This window comes from Pogona vitticeps, chromosome 3 (assembly GCF_051106095.1).
Source record: "Pogona vitticeps strain Pit_001003342236 chromosome 3, PviZW2.1, whole genome shotgun sequence".
NCBI lineage: Eukaryota > Metazoa > Chordata > Lepidosauria > Squamata > Agamidae > Pogona > Pogona vitticeps.
Genome location: NC_135785.1, coordinates 184351958 through 184377476, shown reverse-complemented (window position 1 = coordinate 184377476; position 25519 = coordinate 184351958). Strand labels below are relative to the sequence as shown.

Genomic DNA, 25519 nt, shown 5'->3' with positions numbered 1-25519 from the left:
ATAAAACACAATAACTCTGTGTTAGAAGCACCAGATTCTCCTCATACCTTCTGGGAGTATGTCCTTTTGTCTATAACTTTACACAAGCACAGAGTGTTGAAGGAATGTGTGTGCCGAGAGACAGTGTGTAGTAATAGCAGGAAACATGGCTTTTCCCGTCATTTATTTATCTGTTATATTCCTATATCATCCCATGGTGAACAAGCATGGTGTCTGGGCAATGTATAAACAGCCAGGATATCATATCATAACAACAAAACAGCTGGATTACTGTAACACACTACATGGGGCTACCTATGGGAAGTGTCGGGAAACTTCAGCAGGTCAAAAACACAGGAGCCATATTGCTAACTGGGGCTAGTTACAGGGCTTACAGAATCCCCTTGTTAGAGCAGCTTCACTGGCTGCTGATCCATTTCTGGACAAAATTCAAACTACTGGGGCTAACCTACAAAGCCCTGAATGGCTTTGGCTCAAAGTCTCTCAAAGACCACATCTCCCTTAAGGAGCCTGCTTGAGTGTTAAGATCATCAGGAGAGGCTTTTCTCTTGGTCCGCCACCTTCAAAAGTACGTTTGGTGGGGACATGGGCGAGGGCTTTCTGTCTTGCTTCTCCCAGACTCTGGAACTCCCTCTCACAGGAGGCTAGACTGGCTCCATCTTTGCTGTCGTTCCACAAGCAGGCGAAGACCTTCCGCTTCAGGCCAACTTTCCCTGAGTGACTGGCTGACTTAATACACTTTTTAAATGAACTGTTGTACCTTCCTGCTTTGAATGTGCTTTGTTGTTGGGACGTGGTGGCGCTGCGGGCTAAACCGCAGGAGCCTGTGCTGCAGGGTCAGAAGACCAAGCAGTCGTAAGATCAAATCCACACAACGGAGTGAGCTCCCTCGCTTGTCCCAGCTCCCGCCAACCTAGCGGTTCGAAAGCATGTAAATGCAAGTAGATAAATAGGGACCACTTCGGCGGGAAGGTAACAGCGTTCCGTGTCTAAGTTGCACTGGCCATGTGACCACGGAAGATTGTCTTTGGACAAACGCTGGCTCTATGGCTTGGAAACAGGGATGAGCACGGCCCCCTAGAGTCGAACACGACTGGACAAAAATTGTCAAGGGGAACCTTTACCTTTACCTTTACCTTTGTTGTTGCTTATGTGTTTTTAGTATGGTACACTCACTGTTGTCAGATTTTTATTTTCTTTTAATGATGTAAGCTGCCCTGGGTCCTTTTAAGAGAAAGGTGGGGTAATTTTTTAAAATAAATAAATAAACAAACAAACAGTTAAACATACTAATAACTGACAAATAACCAAACATAATAAATAAAAAACAAGAAGCATAATATCCTCTGCTGAATGGAGACAACGGCATTAAAATTGACCCCAAACTAATGTTTTAACCACCTAAATCTAAAATAACATGGCAAACACTAAAGCAAGTGCTTAGGGATTTTCATGTGTATGACCATTAAAAGCTGTCCTGAAGAGTTCAGTTTTTCGCATCTTTCTGAAAGTAAGAAGGGATGCTGCTTGGCTGATCGCCAGCGGTAGCTTCTTCCACAAGAAGGGCGCTAGAGCATAAAATGCCTGGTTTCTAGTTGTAGATTCTCTACTCCCTTGGCTTGACGCTTTTAATAACATGTGTTGTGAGGGGCAGAGGGGATGGGTAAATTGCTCCAGACAGAGACCTTGCATTAGCTATTGAGCGCCCATCATGTGTAATTTGACCTTGGGATGCTGTTGTTCACAGAGAGGTCCCAGCTGCTACCACCAGCTCCAGCTTCTGTGCTTCTGAGGGAAGCTAAATGTTGAATTTGATTGTGCAAAATACTGCTGAGCATTTGGAGCACTGTTAATTGTAACATTATAAACCTTTTTGTCAGTGGTTAATAGTTGATTCCCCTCCCCATCTCTTCTGCTCCATCTGTCAGTGTGATTCTCTGGACTTCATGCCCCTCACTGTCAAGCTATGTCTCTGGACCCCCAGGCTTAATTTTCCAGAGGGATCACACAACTCTCACTGAATCCCTCATTTAAAAGAGGTTAACTGCTATGTTTGGTTTTTTTTTAAACTTCTGATCACCCTGTGCTCCTACTAAAGCGCAAAATGACTGCTCTGCAAGCAACAGCCAAGCCTTCTTCCCTCATGAAGTGGTTTGGCGTTTAGCCAAAGGGTCTACGTTTCACCACAAAAATCTCTTACGCTGAATTAGATTGTGGGAGAAATACACTTCTGAAATTGGCTTCCATGCAAGATTGGTAATTGGGTGTATTTTACTGTGGCTTCTACCTATTAACATAATCTTTTTTTTAGTCTTGGGGCCATTAAGTGACCATTTTCGCTCATGCCCATTTGAAGTAAATTAGCCTCAACTATTGTAAGTCACCAATAAACCAAGAGCATGGGAGTCTGCAGAAGGATGTCATGTTCGTATGGCGCCATCTAGTGTTGTTATGGTTTATTCCTTTTATTAAGTCCCAGCAAATCTTAATCAAATTCAGCCTGGGTGAAAACCTGTGAATTCCCCTGTCGGATAGATCCCAGTGCGCATCTCTTGCACATTGCTATTGACACTGGTCTTCCTTCTCCTCTATTCCAATACTAATTTTAGCCTTTGCCAGCCTCACATGGGATAGAAACTCTTTAGCCACATGCTCCCCATATTTCTTCTCTACTTTTTCCTTTTTTCTTCCACCTTTTCCCCATTTTCTCCCAATAACCCTTCAGTAGCTCTCATCTAATGCTATCATCCACCCACCCTGATCTGTCACTGCATGCTGAATAGTTCAGTGAGTTAGATTTCTGAATGCAGAGCCAGAAGTTGGGAGTTTGATTCCCTACTATGCCTTCCAGGAGTACTGCCACCCTGTGTAGCTTTGGGAAAGCTACACAGCCCCAGAATGTCCCAAAAGTACTTCTGAATAGATATGGGCTATTCGTATTCGTATCCCTGGGGATATGAATACGAATTGTGGCACCATAAGTGCCATGGAGGCTCATTTCCTCCTCCACAACCAGCCGGCCCACTCAGTGTTTACCATGCGGTGGTCAGCTCTGCCCCTGTTGCGCCAACCATGGAAGGAACCTGGATGATTCTTCCCCATCTTCCTGCGCAGCTGACCACTCATTGGCTGACCAAGACACTCCTTGTCCCACCTCCATTCCGAAGTGGCCAGCTGCACCATGACGATGGAGATCTCTGAAGTATCTTTCATCCACAAGCAAGATGTTTCAATTGCAGATCTCTGTATACTGTTAATTTTTCAAATTCTTTATCTTCAACTCCAGCATTCCCTGGCATTGCAATGTCAATGTTCCAGAGATTTCTTCATTCTATTACTACTATGTCTGTTGTGTTATGTTCAAGGTGTCTGTCCGTTTGGATCTGGAAATCCCATAAGATCTTGACTTCCTCATTTTCTGATACCTTCTCTCCCTTATGTTCCCATGGGTTTATGGAGACTGGAAAGTTATATTTTTTGCATAATGACCAGTGCACTAATTTTGCCACTCTATCATGTCCAACTTTTGTAATCTGTTTGTGCAATCCTTGGACATTCACAGATGAGGTGTGACACAGTTTCATCTTTTTCTGGGCAGAGTCGACATTTGCTGTTAGCACTAATTCCTTGGATCATAGCTTTCATCATGGAGTATAATCTGTTCACATCACTTTTTGTATTTAGTGTGTGATGCATATTCATTAGTTTCCATGTTTTTCGATCCAATTCTTCCAATTCATTTTGAGTCCTATTTATCTATTATTCCAGCTGGGTATCTAATTACTGGAACTGCCCATATGTTTATGGCTTTGATTGTATTTCCACCATTTAATTTTAATTTTAATTTTTTCCACAATATTTTGATATATTCCCTTTCTGTCAGTTCTTTAACTTTTGTGTGCAGTTATCTGCTTCTAGTATTCCAAGGTATTTATAATTTTCATCACTTGATAGAGATGTTATAATATTGCCATTTTTAACTCTATTCCATCTAGTTTTTTGATCTTGCCAAGGTGTATAGACAGAGCTGCACCTTTGTCAATTCCAAATTTCATTCAGATATCTTCACTAAACATTTGCACTGTATTTAGCAGTGATTCTATCTCCGTGGAATTTCTTGCATATAGATTTAGGTCATCCATGTATAACAGAAGATTGATTTTTCCTGCTTGTTCTGAAATATGGTAACCCAATCCAGTTTTACTTAAATTATTGACATGGTGATTAGTGAGATGTTAAACAGCAGTGGTGACAAAGAATCTCCCTAAAATATTCCTCTTTTGATGTTAACTTCCCCAATTTCTTCACCATGGGCCATTAAGATGGTTTTCCATTTTTCCATGTTTTTCTTGAGGAACTCCTGAATGTTTTTACTAACATTTTTAGGTAGGTATTAATCTAGCTGTGTGGCAATGAGTCAAATGGCTTTTTATAGTTTCTCCAGGCCATGTTAAGGTTTGTTTTTCAACTTTTTGCATTCTGCAGGATCATTTTATCAAAAAGCAGCTGATATTTTATACTTCTTGACTTTTTAAAGTTCCCTTTCTGTTCAGTTGGATATAGGGAGTTTTCAGTTAAATACAGTATTTATATATAGATCTTGCAATTACTCCTGTGAGGAACTTGAACATTGTTGGAAAGCATGTAATTGGTCAATAATTAGTGGGTTCATTGCCCCTTTGATTATCTTTTTTTAAAATCAGAAATGTGTGTACTGTTGTCATCCAATCTTCAGTTGTAGAATTTTGAAGTAAGTGGTTAAATTGCACTGCTATATGTTGATGGAGACTTGTTAGATGCTTTAACCAAAATCCGTGCAGCTCATCTAGACAGGTGCACTCCAACTTTTCATATATTTTACTTGTCTCTTAATCATTTCAGTTGTTATTAAAATATCATCCCATTTGTTTTCCTTGAGTTTCTTTACAAATGTCTTTGATCATGAGGTGTTTTTGTTATGTCCAGTTGGGCACTTCCCACATTTTCCAAAATTTTAGAGCATCATATTTACATGGGCCTAATTTCTTTTGCTCTGCATTTTCTCATAGTGATATATAAAATAATCGCTGATTATTTCAAAATTGTGTGTTTTCTCTATATTGTTTCAAGCATCCATCATATCTTTCAATTTTCTTTGCTGTAGCTGCTACCCGCTGTTTTAATTCCTCCATAGTTTCAACAATCGTTTTCCTTTCTAGGTCATATATTTTGCATAGTCTGGCTTTTACTATGGTAGATGTGTTATACATGAGCTGGTTTGTTTTCTTTAGCATGTTGGTCGGGATTGTCCTGATGACATTTGCATCATTCAGTAGATCTTTTACTGGTTTATTTTGTAATTGGCACCAATTGGGGAGCCTTTGTCTTTCTGTGTTCTGGCTAATATGGGTTACTATTTTTCTCCTCAGTGATATTTGTCATTCTGTCAACTCAAAATTTCTGGGTTGTTCCATAAGTTGTTCCTCTATTGATATGTTTTCTTCCTCTATTATGTCTACCTCTACCCTCCATTTGTCTTCCATATTATGGTCATTGTCCTGTGTTGGTTTTGCCACCTTTTCTAGTTCTTGCAATTCCAGTTCTGAAAACACTTTACTCCGGATGATAAACCTTCTCTGGTCCATTAATCGTTGTTCAGTTATGTCACTACTTTGGTTTTCCTTTTCCAAATTTCCATCATTCTTTTTTGAAAACTGGGGGCTGTTGGGTTTGCCTCACAATAACATTTCATAATTTTTTTTTATTTTTGGCAAGAGTACAAATTTTATGTTTATGTTATTCCAGCAGCTTTGCAGCAGCCTGTCCCAGTCCCTCAACAGGGTCTGCTGAGCCCTGTAGCCCATTTGTCACCAGATGCCCAGGGGCTATAGCATCTTGTGCAGTCCTTGTTGACCCAGGCGACGGCCAATCCAATATTAATTTCTATTTATTTCCTCTCATCATAGTTGATGGTTGGTGGACACAGTTGGTCTGGCTTCTGAGACCTGTCTGGTTTGGGAGACCCTTTAGCATAGCTCTCAACCTCACTGGAGCACTCAAGCCCCTCTGCCTCAACAAGGCCTGTGTCCATGAAGGGGATGATGATGATATTGATGATGTTTGTTGTTGTTGATGATGATGTACTTTAGCTGAATTAGAATCAGTTGACATATGCTATAGAATTATCTAGCTCCTCCCCAAGGATTGTGAGGGCTATGAGCACGTGGGGGCACTGCCTGGGAAGCAACAGGACCCTGTCAGCTGATCCTCCAGCTCCAGAAGCACAAATGGATTGCTTCCAACACAAAGAAAGATTAAAAGAGAATCATCTTCCTTTTCAGGAAAGCATAAATGAAACACAGAACACGGATGGTGCTTAGTGGGTTGCTTATCTGGTTAAGAACTGAAAACCTTCTCAACACTACATATTCAGAAAATGTACTGCAGGGCCCTCTTGTAGGTTTTAGAAAGAGGAAAACATGGGTCTTTTTAAATAAATATTTTATTATTGAGTTTATAAAAGATAAAAGTTTCAGGATAAACTGCAGTGCACCATCCTCATTAATGCTTATAGTCAGGATTGCCCATGTCAATGGGCTTTTAAATGGATATGGAAGCTTTAGCCAAGTGGAGACAAATTTTTCACCTCAATGACAATTGTTTTAAACATTATCAGACTTTTCATTGTCAATTGTAATTGACAGTCTCTTCCATAGAACAAAACCAATCACAACTTTGAAGGATTCTACCCTTGTCACTGATGAAACAGCCCTCCTAGTATTTGGTTAATTTTGCTAATGTGGAGCAGAAGGAGAGTCACGTCTCTGCCACCCATTCTGGCCGGGCTTCCTTTCACATAGCCAGTCATGTGGTTGATCTTGCAACCAGTGCAAGAATGGAGGCTGTTGGAATGGGAAGGTTTTCCCACTTGCACTTCTGCCTTTTATTCAAGCAACAGGGTCTTGACCAGTCTATTAGGGAAAAAAATGCTATGTAGAACATTCCTTTTTGTGTGTTTAATATGGGTGTGTGTCCTTTTTTCTTTCTAGATTTTTTTAAATGTTGAAATCCATATTTTCTTTTTTTGCATGTGTTCCAGAGAGCAGTGTTGTTTAATGAGGCAAGGCAAAAAACCCAACCCATGCTTAACATTTTAATCCTTAGCATTGTTATTTGATCTCAATAGCTTTGCTTACGATTTAAAAAAAACAGAGTGTATTTTTGGTAACTGAGGAACATCAACTGCTCCAGAGTTCAAAATAGATGTCATATGATACCCATAATGGTGAAGTGTAACTTACCAGACCTGTAAACGTACACAAAGGGCAAACTAAAATGGACGGCAGTACGATACTCTATGCTTTCAATAATATTTATTTTGCCATTTTTGCTTTGTTTTGTTTTAAGCTCTTAATTAAAATATCTTTAGCTTTATTGACCCATTTCTATATTGTGAAAGGGAACAGAAAGGAGGCTGCCAGGATAGCGGAAGAGATCTATGGAGTAGCCCCAGGTAAAAATTTTTCCACACATGCTTACACACACACACAGATACACTATGCTTTTTTCACTGCAATGGTCAGAAATGTGTTTTAATGACTTGATTATCAAAAATGAGGTTGGAAGGGTCATTAAGCATGTGCATGTTTTTACAGGTAGAAATGTGAGTTAAAAGTAAATATATGTGTGTAAATATATATATTTACAATGGAGAGGAAAATGTATAGACTTGAAAAAAGAGAAATATTTTTATTTGTACATTTGTGTTGCTTTCCTCTGCAGCAACAAAGGTTTCATTGCATGTTTAACATAACTTTGTATTCTACTGCACAAACAGATTGCCAGCGATGCAAAAGAGTTAGGATATGTATCTTCTGAAAGGAGACACTTTGAGAAAATTACATGCTGGCACATGTAGTTGGGCTCACTTTGTTTGGACTGATGCATTCTGATTGTTCTTGCTCTCTGTGTCAATCAGTCAGTTTACAACTCCACTGTAAGTGGATGGTGAGTCACAAAAATCTACATTTGGGCCTTGTGTGAGAAGGTGGACTGGACAACCTGATTTCCTACCAGCTCCACCTTTTTATAATTGATTCCCATAATTATAGCATAGTAGTTTATGGCAGTAAACATATTGAACATACAGGAATGTAGTGTTTTCTTCTATTTAAAGTACATTTCTCAAAAACCCTTTAGTACTTCTTTTCTAAGACTTTGTTTTCAGCTCACAAATATTAACAACTGAGTGTGGTAGTAATTTTAACACATGTATAATCAAATGAAAACACAGAACTCAAAACAGCTTCTGTTTATTTGGTTATTAAAAAGGACCCCTCCAACAATGTAGCTTATTCTGCTTAGTTTGTAACATTTAGTAAGATGGGTTTTTTTCCTGTTGAGTAAGGATAAGTCAATGGAGCCAATTAATCTGGGTCACAAGCAATAGCCAATGATACTGGACACCTGCCCATTCATGCTGTCTTTTGTCTCTGCATTCTTTAAATCCAGGTGTGTTTGTTTTCAAACACATCTGTTTCTTTCACTGAAGCCTTTTCTTCATATGCATATGGAAGATTCCTTAAATCTGTACACACCAAACATTTGCAGTAGCTACCACATCTCCTCTGCCACATTGCCCCTTGCATATCTCTGCTCAGCCAGTATCATCTTTCAAAACACAGTTCTGACTGCTTCATTGCTGCCCTTGATTGGATTACAGGTTCAAAGTAACACCCAACCGTCCAGAGAAGGAGCAAGAGCTGCTCAATTTACCTTTAGAAAGTTTTTTTTAAAAAAAATCCTTTCTCAGATGTCTTCAGTGTCTGGAAACATAAGAGATTCACTCTATGGGAATTATATTTGCCATACGTTTCAGGGAGGTACGTTTTTCTCATGGAAATATACTACTGCATTTCTGCCAATAAATTAGGCAAACATATGTAATATGAGGGGTGTACTTATGGGTCTATATGAGAGCGTACAGTTATTTATAGGTTGGAAATGTTCTTTTTGTGGACCATCACATGTTGCCCTAATATGTAGGTTAATGCATCGCTTGCTGGCAACGTCACAGCTAAAGCAATATTTGCTCATTTGAGCTTAATGGCTTAAGACAGAGCATAACAAGATTTGAGCAGACAGATTCCGACCTAGTTTCATTAAGCAGAAGTGATATCAACGAAGCACTAACTGGAGTGGCCTTTTGGTTAATACAACTCAGTTTTGGATCTGACTGTTATGCAATATCAAAAAGTTAACATGAGTTTATAGTGCAATCTTTACTGAGAAGGAACAGTGTACTCGAAATACATACAATAACTGTTCTGGGCCTGGAATAATCAGGAGCCCCTTTTGTCATCAGAACTGCCCTTCTGTATGCTGGGTTGATCTCAGATCTGCCGGTAGAACTGGATCTGCCAGTAGAATTGCTGTATTGGCTGAGATCAGCTGGTAGAACAGCTATAAAGAGAGAAGAGAAAGGGAGGAGCAGAGTTAGTTTGGCACAAAATTAGGCCAGGGCCAGGATAGTCCAAAGTAATTTCCAGCATTCCTTGTCTGGGTGGGGTTTGTATTGGCTAGTTAGGGGTGTTCCTTAAGTCACACTATGTTTAGTGGGATTTATTCCTAGGTAACTGCATGGGACTATGGAATCCTTCAGCCAGTATGCTCAAAATTTATTTATTTGTTACTAATACGCATTTTTATATTGTACTTTCATCGTTTTCATAGGAAAGTTTACAAGAAAGAAAGAAAGAAAGAAAGAAAGAAAGAAAGAAAGAAAGAAAGAAAGAAAGAAAGAAAGAAAGAAAGAAAGAAAGAAAGAAAGAAAGAATCAGAATCACCCTGATATTGCTTTCTAACTTTTTTTTAAAAAGGTTTGGATAGGAGAATGAGAACACATGAACGCGTGAATGAGAACTGAGGATAGAATTACTGTGGAAATAATACCTGGTTTGTTTTCTCATGCTCTAATGAATCGCTTAATGCCATTTCAGAGCTGCACTGTTTGTGCCTTATATTGCTCACCGACCTTCATCAGTGACTGCCAAGATGTAATAAAATGTTGCATATTATGGAGAGAAGGGGGAATCTTCAGGATGCTGCTTTCCTGTATAAAACGGCGAAATGATGTTCCCTTGGGGACAGAAGTCTGTGAATGTATTGGCGTCTGTGTGTTTCTGCTTGCTAGACTCATCTTTTAGCAATATTATTCTAGGTTCATGGGCAGACAGATCTCCCCTTCATGAAGCCGCATTTCAAGGGCGTCTCCTGTCACTGAAAACCCTGATAGCGCAGGTAAGAAACCCCAAGTCCCATCAAGCATTTTCTGTGAATGACAGTAGTAGGTTAATGACACCATTAGTTGCACAAATAAATTATATACGTACACATGGGAAACAGTGTTTGTGAACACTGCAGGAAATGTAAATTTGCAGTATATTTGGGATTCACATTCACATAAGTAGTGCATGTTGCATCTTCTTTACTCCCCACTCCCAAGACATAATGGACCTGTTTGTGCAATGAATTGGTTTCCTGAACAAAAGAGAAATCTCAGAGAGAAAATCAAGATTCTAAAGGTCTCTTTTATTAGCCAAGAGGAGGTACTCAAAGAGATGAAGACCACCATCCGGATAATTTCTTGTTCATACAATGCATTTTAGAGCCAGAGTACTGTTTAACCAACAAATTCTTAAATCAGATGACAGGCAGTGAAATGCTAACTCACAGATGTGACAGCTATAATGGGTTTGACACAGTCAGAAGTCTCTTGTGTGGATGCAACTGCCTTTGTTCTGGCAGAACCCCATTATACAGTACTGGCTAATCTCAGAGATCTGATAGCAGCAAGATCTGACAGCATAACTGCTGTACTGGTTAAGGTCAGCCAACAGAAGAGCGGGAGAAGCAGCACGGTGAGAGAGGAAGTGAGCTATGCTAGTTCAGACTTAGAGTTACTGTGCCAACACAAAGTACGGCCAAGACGTGTGCAATTCTAAGTCATTTTCAACATCCCTAGGCTGTGAGAGTCTTGGATTCAGGACAGTTTCAGCTGGCCAGGCACCAGATCATCTCTGAGTCAGAACTGCACTGTAAAGGTTGAAAAACAATGTTTGTAACACACTTATGAAATCTCATTTCACTGCAATTTTGCTTCTGAAAAGAAACATTAATCATGCGACTAAATATAAATAGTATCATGGGTTGTTATTCTGATGCTTAATAGCTGACTGGATAGCTCAGTGGATTAGGTATCTGACTGCAGAGCCGGAGGATGGGAGTTCAATTCCCCAATGTTCCTCCTACAAGAAGAGTTAGCCTATGTGGCCTTGGGCAACCTACACAGTCAGAGCACACCCACAAGTAAGGAAGGGTAAACCATTTCCATCTACTCTCTACCTGGAAAACCCTGGAAAAGGTCACCATAAAAACAAGTCAGAAGTGATTTCACAGCACATGATTATTATTAAGTTTAATACATAATGGCCAGAATCCTATTATTTACATATGCTGGCAGGAGTAAAATGGAGTACATTACAGTGAAATTTCTAAGCAAACAGCTGTTCCTCTTCTGCAGCGTGTTATGAATACAGCCTGCATAAAATGTTGACTAGCGAAACGGTCAAAGAGGAAATCTATTGCCTAAAATGTGCTATAAAAGAAACCTGAAACAATCAGTCATTCAAAATACAGGAAGTTTGTTATGTTGTAATTTGCAGATGTATTTCGCACCTCATGCATCCAGTTTTTGAATGCTCCAGAGCCTTTGCTCACATTCTGCCCAGTTCTGCACCCATCAGGACTTCTTTTCTCAATTCGCTTGCCTCTTTTCACAAACATTTCCCACAAAACATTTTTCCCATTGAAAACCCGAGTCCACTCAAAAAAATAAAAAATGAAATTTCCTTCATGCGTTCTCTGGGTGTGTCTACATCATGAGAAAAAAACAGAATTGACCCACTGTGAAGTCAGTGTAATCACACCCTCCATTACAAGCACTATTGTTCCTGTTGGGTCCATACTGCAGAAATGAATGCACTGTAGAGAAACTTCCAATGTACTAACAGTTTGTTTAGTTATTATTTAAAGTACTTATCTCACAGTTCCTCACTTAAGCGTAGGTTGCTGCACATCTCCTTATTGTGAAATGTTGTTTTTGCAACAGCCCTATAAGGCAGGTAAAGCGAGGCATGACATATATCCTTAATAGGTTGTATTTGCTAGGAGCAAATAAGACATGGGGGTGGGGAGCACCACCAATTGTTTGAGGTGACAGAGGACACAGCAAGAGAGCAATCCATTAAACCCGGGATTTGAATAGATTTGGGTTGTTTGAAAGCAGAACTTGTATGATTCTGTAAGGGGCCTGCGCGCAGTCTTGAAACATGTAGACAGAGAGATACTGACTGGCCTGTTTTTAAATCTTCTTTTCCCCCATCAAACCTCTCCCAAGAGAGCAGTGTCTGAGCATGGCCACTAGGGATACTGCTGACCTACTTATCCGGCTAATATTGAGGGGGTTATTCATTGATGCCGAAATTAAATCTACTGATTATTTTTTTTGCAATTATTTGGACATTCTCCTTGACTTCCTTCTGAATTCTAGGGATTCAGTGTGAACATTGTTACCATAGATCGTGTTTCTGCTCTTCATGAGGCATGCCTGGGTGGCCACGTTGCTTGTGCAAAAGTGTTGCTGGAGCACGGTGCTCGTGTGAGTACTGAGATATCTGTTACCCTTTTCTGTATGAGAGATGTTACTTCCGAGGGTGTTTAGCCAAGCAATTCTGTGCCTTGCATTCCATGAGGGATGGCCATTAGCAAAATGGAAGGGTTGATATCCCCAAAAATATTTTAACTTCAAACACATTAAAGGCATACACAATGCCTTTAAATCTCTGGTGCAGCCTGTTCAGAATAGACTTTATGGTTCTGGTGCCTCCATCTCAGAAAAAAAAAGGTAGAAAAAAATGTGGAAAAGGACAGCCACAACAATCAAGGGTTGGACATTCAGGCAAATGCATATTTCCTATTTTTACTATTTCTTTGCTCCCTTAAAGCAATCACCTTGGTTATATATATATATCCAGTATCCAAATTAATTAATATATATATATCCTTTCTTTCTCCAAACCTTTATTGGCATAAATACAGCTGGGATTACTAACAATAAACACAACGGGTTATAACTTGGAAGTTAATTTAAGAATCTCAAGCAAAAAAATAGCGACAGCTTCAGTGATACGGGAGGAAGAATCATTCAGAAACATCTCAGGGGTGTTCGGCAGGGAAGATAACCAGGGTTCTAGTAGTGCCTTACGAATGGAAAAATGAACTGGGCAGGAAAACAGTATATGATCAAGTGTATCCGGAACCAAGTGGCAGAACAGGCATAATCGATCCTCTTTAGGAATATTTGCAAATCGACCGGCATGGTTCGCTGAGGGAAAAATGTTAAATCGGGCTAACATAAATGCTCTTCTTGACCTGGGGTTGATAAGTGAGGAAAAATAATTTGGGTGATAACCAAGTGAAGGGAAAAGGCCAAAAGAGAGCGTATATATATATCCAGTATCCAAATTAAGCTGCATTGGCATTCAAAGGACTAGTCAGCCCTCTTAACAGCCTTTTGCCATCAAACTTCTGCAAGATCTTTTGACGAAGCTTTTGCGAGATCACTGCTTCTAAACATAGGATCACTATTTTGTCTAGTTTTGCCCCCGAGCAAGAGCCAAACAGAGATTTATCAAAAGGGTAGCAAAAATTAATGGAAAAGAAACACTTTTTCTCTCTTTCCTTGTCATACTGTTGGAGTTCAGGATTACACATCAAATCTCGACAGGCAGTCCTTTTTATCCAAATCTTGCATTTATTTGTAATAGCCGAAGATCCAGCAGAGAAAAAAAGAAGACATGGAATTCATTGTCATTACTTTCTGATCCAGCTGCTTGCATGTAATTTAGAAGTTACTTTAACACACAAAGAATTACAAGGAGTCCCTGTTTTAATCCAGCAGGATTTTTGCTTCAGAAGTAAAACCAAGTTTTTGCTGTTTTGTGAGAGCCCAAAGAAAAATATATATACATTGGTCTTTAGAAATTTGCAGACTATAATTACTCCAACCTCCTCTGCCCAGTACTGCTCACCAGAATGTTTGTCTTTAATTTGAAAAATACACATTTTAATTTCTAGTCTAAATAAGTTTGGACCAAGACTTGGGGGCACAGATGGTGAGGTCATGATGGGAAAAATATTCAGTTGGAAATTAGAATCTCAGTCCCAAACAGAACACGGAGCAGTCTCTTTTTAAAAAGTACAACTTCCGTCATCTGCCAGACTGCCTGGCTAATGGATAAACCAGCTAGTGGTCGTTCTGGGAGTTGTAAATGAAAAAGGCAACTTTTCTAACCCTTAGTCCCAGATTGTGGTCTAAAGTCACATTATACTGCCAACTGGCTGGATCTAACTGGATCTGATTGTGCTGAGTACCAGCTATCCATGTGGATTATGGGTACCCATACCTGTAGCATTCCATGGGATAAAAATATTTTAAGAAACATATTTTACAAACATATTTTACAATCAGTGAAACATGCCTTCTAGTCCGTTTGGAAGTAATTTGTGTCTGCGAGCTAAACTTCCATTTTATCTGAAGAAAATGTCAGTATAGCTCAAAAACGTGCAAATGTTCTAATAAACATTGTCTCTGTAAGACTACTTATACTATCAATGTTGTTTGCATCAGGAAACAGTTTATATTGATGGTCAATCTTATATAGTATGATAGAGGGAAATTTGAATTCCCTCCTTCTAAAAGATGCCTTGGATGCATAGTATATCTTTCACACCGAGCCTCATGAGGCCACAATACCATAAGTTATTTGTAACATAATTCTCCAGTTACTTTCCTTAAGTGGAGATAATGATTCACATACCATGTGTAATTCTGTAACATATTAATAATCTGGGCTTGAAGATAAAGCAAGTTCACTGAAAGTTCATTGGCACAAACGACTTGAATCTCTAATGATATCCATCTTTTGTCCAATCCTGACCTTGTTCTGCCTCGTAGGTCAATGCAGCTACCGTAGATGGGATCACACCTCTGTTCAATGCGTGCTGCAGTGGCAGTGCGGCGTGTGTCAACATGCTGCTTGAACATGGTGCCAGGCCACAAATAGAGAACTATTCTGCTTCGCCAATTCATGAAGCTGTAAAAAGAGGTAATGATAGGACTGAATTGGTTTCACTGGAAACAAGACTCTTGAATTCTCTACACAGCAGGGCCAGGCCAAAGTATTTTGCTACCTGAGCAAAGATAGTGCTTTCTTCTGCTCCATGTACAGAAGCTAAACCAGTTGGACTGGCAGCTGAAACTTCAACTCTGGCAATTATATAACATCCTCCCAACACACTAGAGGACAGCAGAGTAGTTAAGAGGGTGGAGGACAGCATTATTACAGAGAGAGTTTTGTCTTTGTGGGGAAGAGAATGGAAGAGATGAATGCTCCCAGTAATGTGCCTCCTGGGGCATTTGTCCCACCTTGTTTAATGATAAATCTGGGTCTGCTCACAAAATTTATGAAGTTCAACATAGACTGACTAGAGTTGCCACTCGTTATTAACAATAAATGAATCAATTCCTGGTCAAGTCATCCCACAATAATACCACCTTCTAGTGTTTCTAGGCCAGATTGTTGAAAAGATAGTAAAAGAAAGCAGAGGCACTAAGCTTCATTGATAATACAGTACAGTACTTAAAAAGATTAGGGGTCCAAGTATGACCTTATTCATAAGCACAGCACTCACTGGATAGCTCAGTGGTTTAGGTTTCTGGCTACAGAACTAGCAGTTGGGATTCAATTCCCTGCTGTGCCTCCTGTGAGTAGAGCCAGCCTGTGTGGTCTTGGGCAAACTGCACAGTCCCAGGAGGCCCCCCAAAAGAAAGGAATGCTAAACCACTTCTGAGTACCTGAAAAACTCTGGAGAAGGTCACTACAAGTCAGAATTGGCTTGATGGCACAGGATTATTACAGTGGTGCCTCGCTTGACGATTCGTCCCAGCGAAATCGCTGTAGAAAATGTCGTCAAATGAAATAAAACAACCCATTGAAAGGCATTGAAAACCGTTCAATGCATTCCAATGGCCTGAATACCTGCTCGTCCAGCAAAGATCCTCCATAGGGGCGGCCATTTTCGGTGCCTGTAGTGTGAAAAATCAGTCCTAAAAACAGCGGGGGGGGGCATTTTCTTCAGCCGGTGGCCATTTTGAAACCCGGTGATCAGCTGTTTGCTGATCGTCGTAAAGCGAAAATCGGATCCTGAAGCAGGGAACCAATCATCGCACAGCGAAAAAAAAAACCCATTTAAACCATCGTTTTGCGATAGCAAAAGCGATCACAAAAACATCAACATTAAGCGTTAAATGAGGTAATCGTCCAGCGGGGCATGACTGTATTTATATCATCAAAGACTTTCTGCCTTCTCCTAAAGATTATGGTGTATTCTTCCTGTCTGCATTTTCAGCTTTATTTTATTTTGCATAGCTTTTGTCCTGTAGGCACCCTCAACCGGTGGCCTCCTCTTCCTTGTTTTTAACATTTAATAAATATATATAAATACATTGAAGAAGACGAAAGGACAGGTGTGTCTCCTGCACTCCTATAGTAGCACAGCAAGCTTATATTTTTATTTGTTTTTGCCTAGGCCACAGAGAGTGTATGGAAATCCTTTTAGCCAATGGTGTGGATATGGACCTAGAACACCCAGAACATGGAACACCTCTTTACGTGGCCTGCACATACCAAAGGAAGGACTGTGTCAAGAAACTTTTGGAACTAGGTACTTAATGTGTGTGTTGGGGAAGAACATTCATAGGTGCTTACTTGGAAGGTTCGATGGGCTGTTGCCTTTCCAAAAATCGCAGCAATCCAGAAGACCACTAGGGACATCTGCAAGACCAGAAAAAGCTATGTAGACCTATTGCTACCTTGACACGTGCATAATTATCATTTATTAAGTTGAAATATCAAGAGAAAAGTGAGGCACAGATAGATTCTGTGTTACCCAGGGCACTGGTCCTTAACCTTGGGTTACTCAGGAGTTTTGGACTGCAACTCCCAGAAACCTTCACCACCAACTGTGCTGGCTGGGGTTTCTGGGAGCTGCAGTTCAAAAACATCTGAGTAACAAAGGTTAAGAACCACTGACCCAGGGCATCATACATTCAGTGGAGCCAGGTGTAAGCAGTCAGTTGTCAGAGATCTCATGGTGCTCATGCCTGTATGAGCAGGCTTTCTGCATATCAAACAAGATAGGAGGAAGCAGAGAAGGTTATTGGATCCCATCTTCTAGTAAAGTTAGCACATCATTAAAAGAACAACAACTTTGAAAGGCATCTCTTTGTTGTAGCACAAGGTTTTTCTCTCTCTCTTCCATAGCTTACAAATCAGCTTGCTAGTTTTTTTATGATTGATCATTGAGAGATACATTGTGATTGTCACCAACCCCTGCCATGATGTGGGGAGGGCTGGGGAATCCCTTCTCCATCATGGTCTCTATAAATTCCAAACTCCAGGAGCTGCTTGGATTTGACTTTATTGAAGTAGGGGAATGGGGTTACAGAAAAGGAAGCATGCCAGCTGCACCCCATCCCACCAGTCCACCGTGAGGCTGAACTGGTTCCACTAGCCCCCCACCAAGTCCAGCCCCTGCCCAACCCCAAGTTTCTGTCACTGGGGTTGGGCTACTTACAGTCTGCTGGTGGCGTTGGGTTTTAAGCACAGCCCCGAGCCATTCCAACCCTCCAAAGACAGTTTGTAATGTTCAGTGATGACCAATGGATTTGGAATGGTGCAGACCTCGTGTGGAAAGGACAATTACACTCTTTTCACTCTTTCTGTGTCACCCCGTCTGACCTCCGTTCCTCCGTTGCCTTAGATGATCTTCAAGAGTAGGGTGATTCTGTGTAAACAGATGCATAACAAACACTATTTAATGAAGACATTGATCAAACTAAGGATTTGGTTTCCATTTCGTCTCACTCCCTTGCTTCTTAGTAATGCTAACCAGCTGGCTTTTATGTCCCTGCCTTCTTTTCAAGGAGCTAGTGTTGACCTGGGTAGGCGACTTGACACCCCACTTCATGCAGCTGCTACAAAATCCAGTGTGGAAATCATCAACTTGCTAACAGACTATGGGGCCAACCTAAAGTGCAGAAATTCAGACCGCAAATGTGCTCTTGATCTTGCTGCTCCAAATAGCTCCGTTGAACGAGCACTTTTGCTTCAGGAAGGTAATGAATGGTTCAGAAACTTCCCCTTCCCATTCCTTGCCTGTTGCCCAAGCAGATCCTTATGTCTTGTTTGGGCATATGGATGTCTAGGATTGACTTCGACTCTTTCACATTTTAATCCTGTATAACAATGATAGTATGCTTCTGATGGCTTCTCTGTCCCTCTCTTTGTGTGTGCGTGTGTGTGCGCGTGCATACACGCACACATGTGTGTGTGTCTGTGCACGCGCATGTGTGTGTTCAGTTGGTGAAACTTGTAGCTCCCAGCTGTTGCCTATTTTTTCATATGAAAAATAGCTTGCATTTTAATGTTTGAGTTAGTTTAACTGAACACTAGAATTTGTATTAGCATGATTGGGGCTCAAGAGGTTCTTTATTGCTTTAAATCATGGTGGGCAACTGTGCCTCTCCAGATATTTTTCAGAGTTCAGTTTTCATAGTGCTTCACCATTGAAAACACTGCATTGGGCTGATGGGACATGCAGGACAAAACATTGGAAGGACCATAACTATCTGCCACTGAGTTAAATGTTAAATCAAATCTCTACAGACAATTTATTTCCAACAATGAGTTTTAGTTGATGGTATTTTACAGTTTTTTACATTTAGCTGTAATTCACATATAAGGTTTCTGATCCCACTGTGAACTAACTTTTCCCCATTAATATATACTTCAATTATGAATAAATGTGTATGCTTCAGTTCCCACTATTCTGTTTCTCTTTTCCTCCAGGCCCTCCTAGACTTGCCCAGCTTTGCCGACTGTGTATTCGAAAGTGCTTGGGCCGATCCTGTCTTTATGTCATCCACCAACTACACCTTCCTGAGCGACTTGAAGATTTTCTTTTGTTTCGATAGCTTCATAGCCGTCAGCAGGCTGACAACAAGGAAAAAAGAAAAAAAATATGTTCTTATATTAAATGAAGGTGGAAAATCAGCAAAGATGTTATTCCTTATTATAGGCCACATAGCTATGTAGCGGGCATCAATTGAGTGAAGGTGACTTATTCTGGGCATCCTTTCCTGCAGAGAATCCTTTCTATAATCTCTTGGTCTACTTTTCATTTAACATTGGAGCCCTAAGTGAAGCAGCTTCCTCCTGTAATTACAGCAAAATATATCTAACATTTTCCTGATACACGCGGGAAGAGGTCATTTATTCTGATTGCAGACAATAACCTAGCAGCAAATGAATTCATATTTCAGACAAAAGTTCATTTCAAAATGAACACTACAAACTGGAAGAGGCCATTATAGTCAGTGTTCGTATTTGAAGTCATCCATTTTACTGTAGCACCACCCTATAGGATTCAACAATGATGGACATCAATTATCCATTGTGTTAGCACCATACATGGATTGGTGATTGAAGAAGGAGCTAGGGCATGTATGTTTTGGGCAGACACAAAATGTAAGCGGGGGGGGGGGAAGGGGTACCCATTCTGATTCAGTTTATTCTGTCTTTTTTTAAAAAAACAGCAACACTATAGCCTATTAGTGAAAATTACATCCCATGGCTATTTTATCAATTTTACATGGCTGCAGGCCACACAGAATACATTTTAAAACCTTTTGCTGAAATTAAATTAACTAGATATAGTATTAGGAATGCAGACTGCATCACCGTACCCAGAAGAATACTCTAAGAATTCTTTAATGGGGCTAATAGTAGCGCAGCTTTAAATACTCTTCCTTACATTAGTCGAGTAAATTAAAACAAAATTTCCCCTGCTCATTGTTAAAGAAATAACTTGAAATACCCTTTTAATTGGTCTTTTATTAATGTATAATTAAAATAATTCACGATTGCCCATGAACATAGGAAGAGCTGCTATATCAGATCAAAAGCTTATCTAAAAGAACCCCCCCCCAAAGAAAACACCAAAGTATACTGCTAAAACAGTCTCTGGGCGTTATATAGTTTAATTCTGGAGGCTACACATTTCCCTACAGTGAGCTGAGTACTCAGTTTACCAACTTTGGAATAATGGAAGGTTGAGTGAACCTCAAGTTGGCTACCTGGGATTGAACCCAAGTCATGAGGAGAGTTTTGGCTGCAGCACGACAGTTTAACCACTGTGCCACAATGCTCCTGTCTACCCCAGCACCCTGTTCCCCACAGTAGCCATGGCCTGTTAGACACCCTTGAGAAGCCTATAAGCAGGAAATGAAGGCAATAGTCATCTCCATCTGATATTGCCCAGCAACTGCTATTCAGAGACATGCTTCTTCTGGCCCTGGAGGCAAAATAACACCATCATGACTAGCAGCCAAATGGCTCTCGCCTCTATGAATCTGGCTCATTATCTTTTAGAGCCATCACGTTTGGTGGCTATTTCCAACACATTATATATTCAGAGCAAAGGAAAACACCCATAGCTTGTACTAGAGGCTGACTACACAAGTATATTAAGAGACATGGTGGCGCTGTGGGTTAAACCACAGAAGTCTTTGTGCTGCAAGGTTGGAAGACCAGCAGTCGTAAGATCGAATCCACGCGACGGAGTGAGCTCCCATTGCTTGTCCCAGCTCCTACCAACCTAGCAGTTCAAAAGCATGTAAAAATGCAAGTAGATAAATAGATACCACCACAGTGGGAAGGTAACAGCGTTCTGTGTCTAGTTACGCTGGTCATGTGACCACAGAAACTGTCTTTGGGCAAACGCTGGCTCTACGGCTTGGAAACGGAGATGAGCACCGCCCCTTAGAATCGGACATGACTGGACTAAATGTCAAGGGGAGCCTTTACCTTTACCTTTTACACAAGTATATGGTCTGATTTTAGGTCCACTGCAGGGATGGGCTGGTTTGCTGCTAAAGATGGTGATGAGATGAAGTCTTTCATGGAGTAAACTATTGAGGAGTTTATAATTTATGGTCAAATTCCCTTGTGAAGGAAAGCAGGAGGAAAGTGAGCCGTCCTGAGCAATAGAAGCAGCAAAGAAGGAAAAGGGAAGCAGTGGGAGTAGTGAGGCGACAGGTGAAAGAAATCTTAATAGAGGAAAAAAAGGAAGATAGAGGAGATGAAGGGACAGATAGAGGTTTGTCTGGTAGAGGAAGGAGAAATAGGAAAAAGGGAGGAGCTAAAATGTCGGTATGGGAAGAGAGTATAAAAGATCAAGGGGAGAGGAGATTCGGGGTAGATTTGGAAGATGAGGGAATGAGGAGGAAAGAGGAGAGAGATAAGAGAGATGCAGATACAAATTATGAAAAAGTGTGCTGGCTTTTGAAGGACTTTCCTAACTGGAAGATTGGAGAGTTGTTGCTGGATCCGGAGCCAAAGAAAGAAGGAAAGACAGTATATGAAATGCAGGAATGGACTGTAATCACTTTCCTGCCAGGCCAAGGACGAGGCAAGAGGGTGATCAGACCAGACCAGACTACAAACCACCAAAGGAAGGAGACTGGGCTCGACACCCATGTTGTGGCACCATTTGTGCGGGGAGGAGTGCCCCACTACGGAATCCCACTAATCGCAAGTGTTTTGACCCGGCACCCCAATGAGCTACCTAGATTTTTAAAAAGAACTGACCTCTTCCAGTTATGGACCCTGGCCTGATTTATCACCTTTCGATCCCATTGAATTAGTTGTAGAAGGGCCAAAACTTGAGAAAATCGAAGTTGTGAATGTTACAGATAAGTCTCAGTCGTTATTTCTCACCAAAAGTGAGGAACTGCCACAATATTCAAATGAACCCGATCCCATCCCATTTGCTTACACAGTAGAAGTACGGAGATCCAAAGAGGAGAATAGCTACATGATCCCCACAGTTTATCCCTTTTTCATGAACATTACTTTAATTTATACATTGAAGTACCAATAACCTACTCTGAGACATTTGTAAGAAAAAGAATAAAAACATTTCTTACAATTACTTGAAATTACAGGCTTGTGTATGCTGCTTTCTTTGCTGCACGCATACTTAGCAACCAACTGAACAGATCAACAGCAAAGAAACAAATGGCACCAACTGAAGAAAGCGAAGGAAAAGAACACTCGGAAAAGAAGCAGGGCTGTCTTTGAATTCAAAGGCAGAAAGGAATGATTGGTTAGTACTGGATACATAGACAATCACCACAGACCAGAAAAGTTCCCTCCCAATCAAACAAACTGCAGGCAGTCTGTGTGGTTGCAAACAAAAGTCTAACAAAAACCACCCTGATTTCAGAGTGGTCCTACTCGATATTTCTGGCCCCTGTCACAGGCTTCTACTTTTTTGGTGTAGGATCAGAGTAGGATCATTCTGTTTGGGTCCTTTTCCAGCACATGTGATTACGGATAATGAAAAAAAAAGCCTTAGTTGTTTTAATTTGCCAATAACAAATTAATCACTTCCTTGGCTAGGTGGGGGAGCTGAGAAAGTGAAAAAAATGTAAGTGAGTATTAGAGTAGCGAACAAGTGCTATATCACTTTAAAAACAGCATTAGGCATGTGTATTACAAGTTGGGCCCTCCTGTCTTCCACTGCCACCTGGAGTTGTGTCAAATTCATGCTCGTAGCTTTGGTGACACTGTCCAACCATCTCATCCTCTGTCATCCCCTTCTCCTCTTGCCTTCACACTTTCCCAACATCAGGGTCTTTTCCAGGGAGTCTTCTCTTCTATTGAGATGGCCAAAGTATTGGAGCCTCAGGTTCAGGATCTGTCCTTCCAGTGAGCACTCGGGCTTGATTTCCTTTAGAATGGATAGGTTTGTTCTCCTTGCAGTCCAGGGGACTCTCAAGAGCCTCCTCCAGCACCACAATTCAAAAGCATAAATTCTTCAGCGGTAAATTCTCTTTATGGTCCAGCTCTCACTTCCATATATCGCTACTGGAAAAACCATAGCTGTGACTATGCGGACCTTTGTCGGCAAGGTGATGTCTCTGCTTTTTAAGATGCTGTCTAGGTTTGTCATCGCTTCCCTCCCAAGAAGCAGGCATCTTTTAATTTTGTGGCTGCTGTCACCATCTGCAGTGATCATGGAGCCCAAAAAAGTAAAATCTGTCACTGCCGCCATACCTTGCCCTTCTATTTGCCAGGAGGTGATAGGGCCAGTGGCCATGATCTTAGTTTTTTTGATGTTAAGCTTCAGACAATTTTTTGTGCTCTCCTCTTTCACCCTCATTAAGAGGTTCTTTAATTCCTCCTCACTTTCTGCCATCAGAGTGGTATCATCTGCATATCTGAGGTAGTTGATATTTCTTCCGGCAATCTTAATTCCCATTTGGGATCCATCCAGCCTTTCACATAATGTATTCTGCATATAAGTTAAATAAGCAGAGAGACAATATACAGCTTTGTCCTACTCCTTTCCCAATTTTGAACCAATCAGTTGTTTCATATCCAGTTCTAACTGTTGCTTCCTGTCCCACTAAAGATCTCTCAGGAGGTGGTCAGGCACTCCCATTTCTTTAAGGAATTGCCATAGTTTGCTGTGGTCCGCACAGTCAAAGACTGCGTAGTCAATGAAGCAGATATTTTTCTGGAACTCTTGAAAAAGAGTTTCTCCATAATCCAGTGCATGTTAGCAAGTTGGCCTCGAGTTCCTCCAAAATCCAGCTTATACTTCTGGGAGTTCTTGGTCCACATACTGCTGAAGCAATAGGATTTTGAGCATAACCTTGCTAGCGTGTGAAATGAGTGCAATTGTACAGTAGTTGGAGCATTCTTTGGCACTGCCCTTCTTTGAAATTGGGATGTAGACTGATCTTTTCCAGTCCTCTGGCCACTGCTGAGTTTTCCAAACTTGCTGGCATATTGAGTGTAGCACCTTAACAGCATCATCTTTTCAGATTTTAAATAGTTCGACTCGAATGCCATCACCTCCACTGGCCTTGTTCTTAGCCATGCTTTCTAAAGCCTACTTGCCTTCATTCTCCAGGTTGTCTGGCTCAAGGTCAGCAACCACACTATCTGGGTTGTCCGGGACAGCCAGATCTTTCTGATATAATTCTTCTGTATATCCTTGCCACCTCTTCTTGATGTCTTCTGCTTCTGTGAGGTCCCTACAATTTTTGTCCTTTATCATGTCCATCTTTGCACAAAAGGTTCCTTTCATGTAAGCTGCCCCGAGTAGATGTTGTCTAGAGGGGCGGGGTAATAAGTCTAATAATAAATAAATAAAATAAATAATAGTTACAGTTTTCTTGAACAGATCTCTGGTTTTTCCCTTTCTATTAGTGTCCTCTATTTCTTTGCACTGTTTGTTTAAGAAGGCCCTCTTGTCTCCCCTTGCTATTCTTTGGAAATCTGCATTCAATCTTCTGTAACTTTCCCTATCTCCCTTGCATTTTGTTTCCCTTCTCTTCTCTGCTATTTGTAAGGCCTCGTTGGACAGCCACAAATTATACCTGTTATTAATTCACACACACAAACGCACACATGTGCGCACACACAGAGAGACACACACGTGTCCAAAGAACTACTTTTAGCGCCACATTTTGTTTGGTGCTTGTTAAACAAGTGTGCTTGTATTCTTGGTTGGCTATGCTATGTTCATATTTGATAACGGATGCCTGCTCCTTTAGTATATGTTAATATTTTTCTGTCCTGATGTTGCATTGGATTTTTAATATTTTATTTTTGTTTACTGTCTGATGCCTGCTTTGCAGAGAAATGTGGCAGTCGAATTAAATGTGCAATCCGGTAAAAAGAAAACAAGGGCCCCTAGAACTGTTCCAGAGTTCAGGAAGGATTTGTGGGATGCTAGACCTCTCCCTTCTCCACCCCATAATCCTAATAGCCTCAAGGCTAAGGTCATGAGTCGGTGCTGTTTTGTCTTTTTATTGCAACAGGGGAGTTGCCAGCCATCTTCCAAGAGCCAGTAAGGTGACAAGCCTGCTACGCATTATTAATTTCTATTTAATCAAAATGTGCAAAGTTCTCAGTGTAGCACTCCTTTCAACTGATATGGATGGAAGAATGGTTACCACAAACTTTTAAAATTATGGGCCGGTTTTAAGGGCATCCCATCCCACACAGTCCCATATTATGTACCACCCTGAGTACCATTAAGGTTAGTAACTTTACAAAAGTAAAAATCGGAACCAGGAAAAGTTCATTTCTTGGGTGGCAAAATCCAGATTCCTTTAATGGGCGTAGCCACTAATTCCACACTGGCTTGGTAGAGAGAAGCTGGGGCTGTAGGCTGAAAGAGTAACTTTCCCAAGCTTGGCAATGCAGTACATTAATCATGAAAACTGCTCAGCTTTATGCTTTACATGCTATAGGATTGCCCTCACAAGTCTGGGACCTTGCAG

General features: G+C 40.7%; 1 protein-coding gene across 1 annotated transcript; it reads left to right on the top strand.

Moving 5' to 3' along the window:
• The first annotated feature begins 965 nt into the window (after positions 1-965).
• On the top strand, positions 966-24389 carry ASB11 (ankyrin repeat and SOCS box containing 11). Its single transcript, XM_072994352.2, has 7 exons — positions 966-7492; positions 10199-10278; positions 12590-12697; positions 15056-15206; positions 16690-16824; positions 18086-18277; positions 19011-24389. The coding sequence occupies exons 1-7, from the start codon at positions 7315-7317 to the stop codon at positions 19133-19135; spliced, it is 969 nt and encodes a 322-aa protein (XP_072850453.2). The 5' UTR covers positions 966-7314; the 3' UTR covers positions 19136-24389.
• The last annotated feature ends 1130 nt before the right edge of the window (positions 24390-25519 follow it).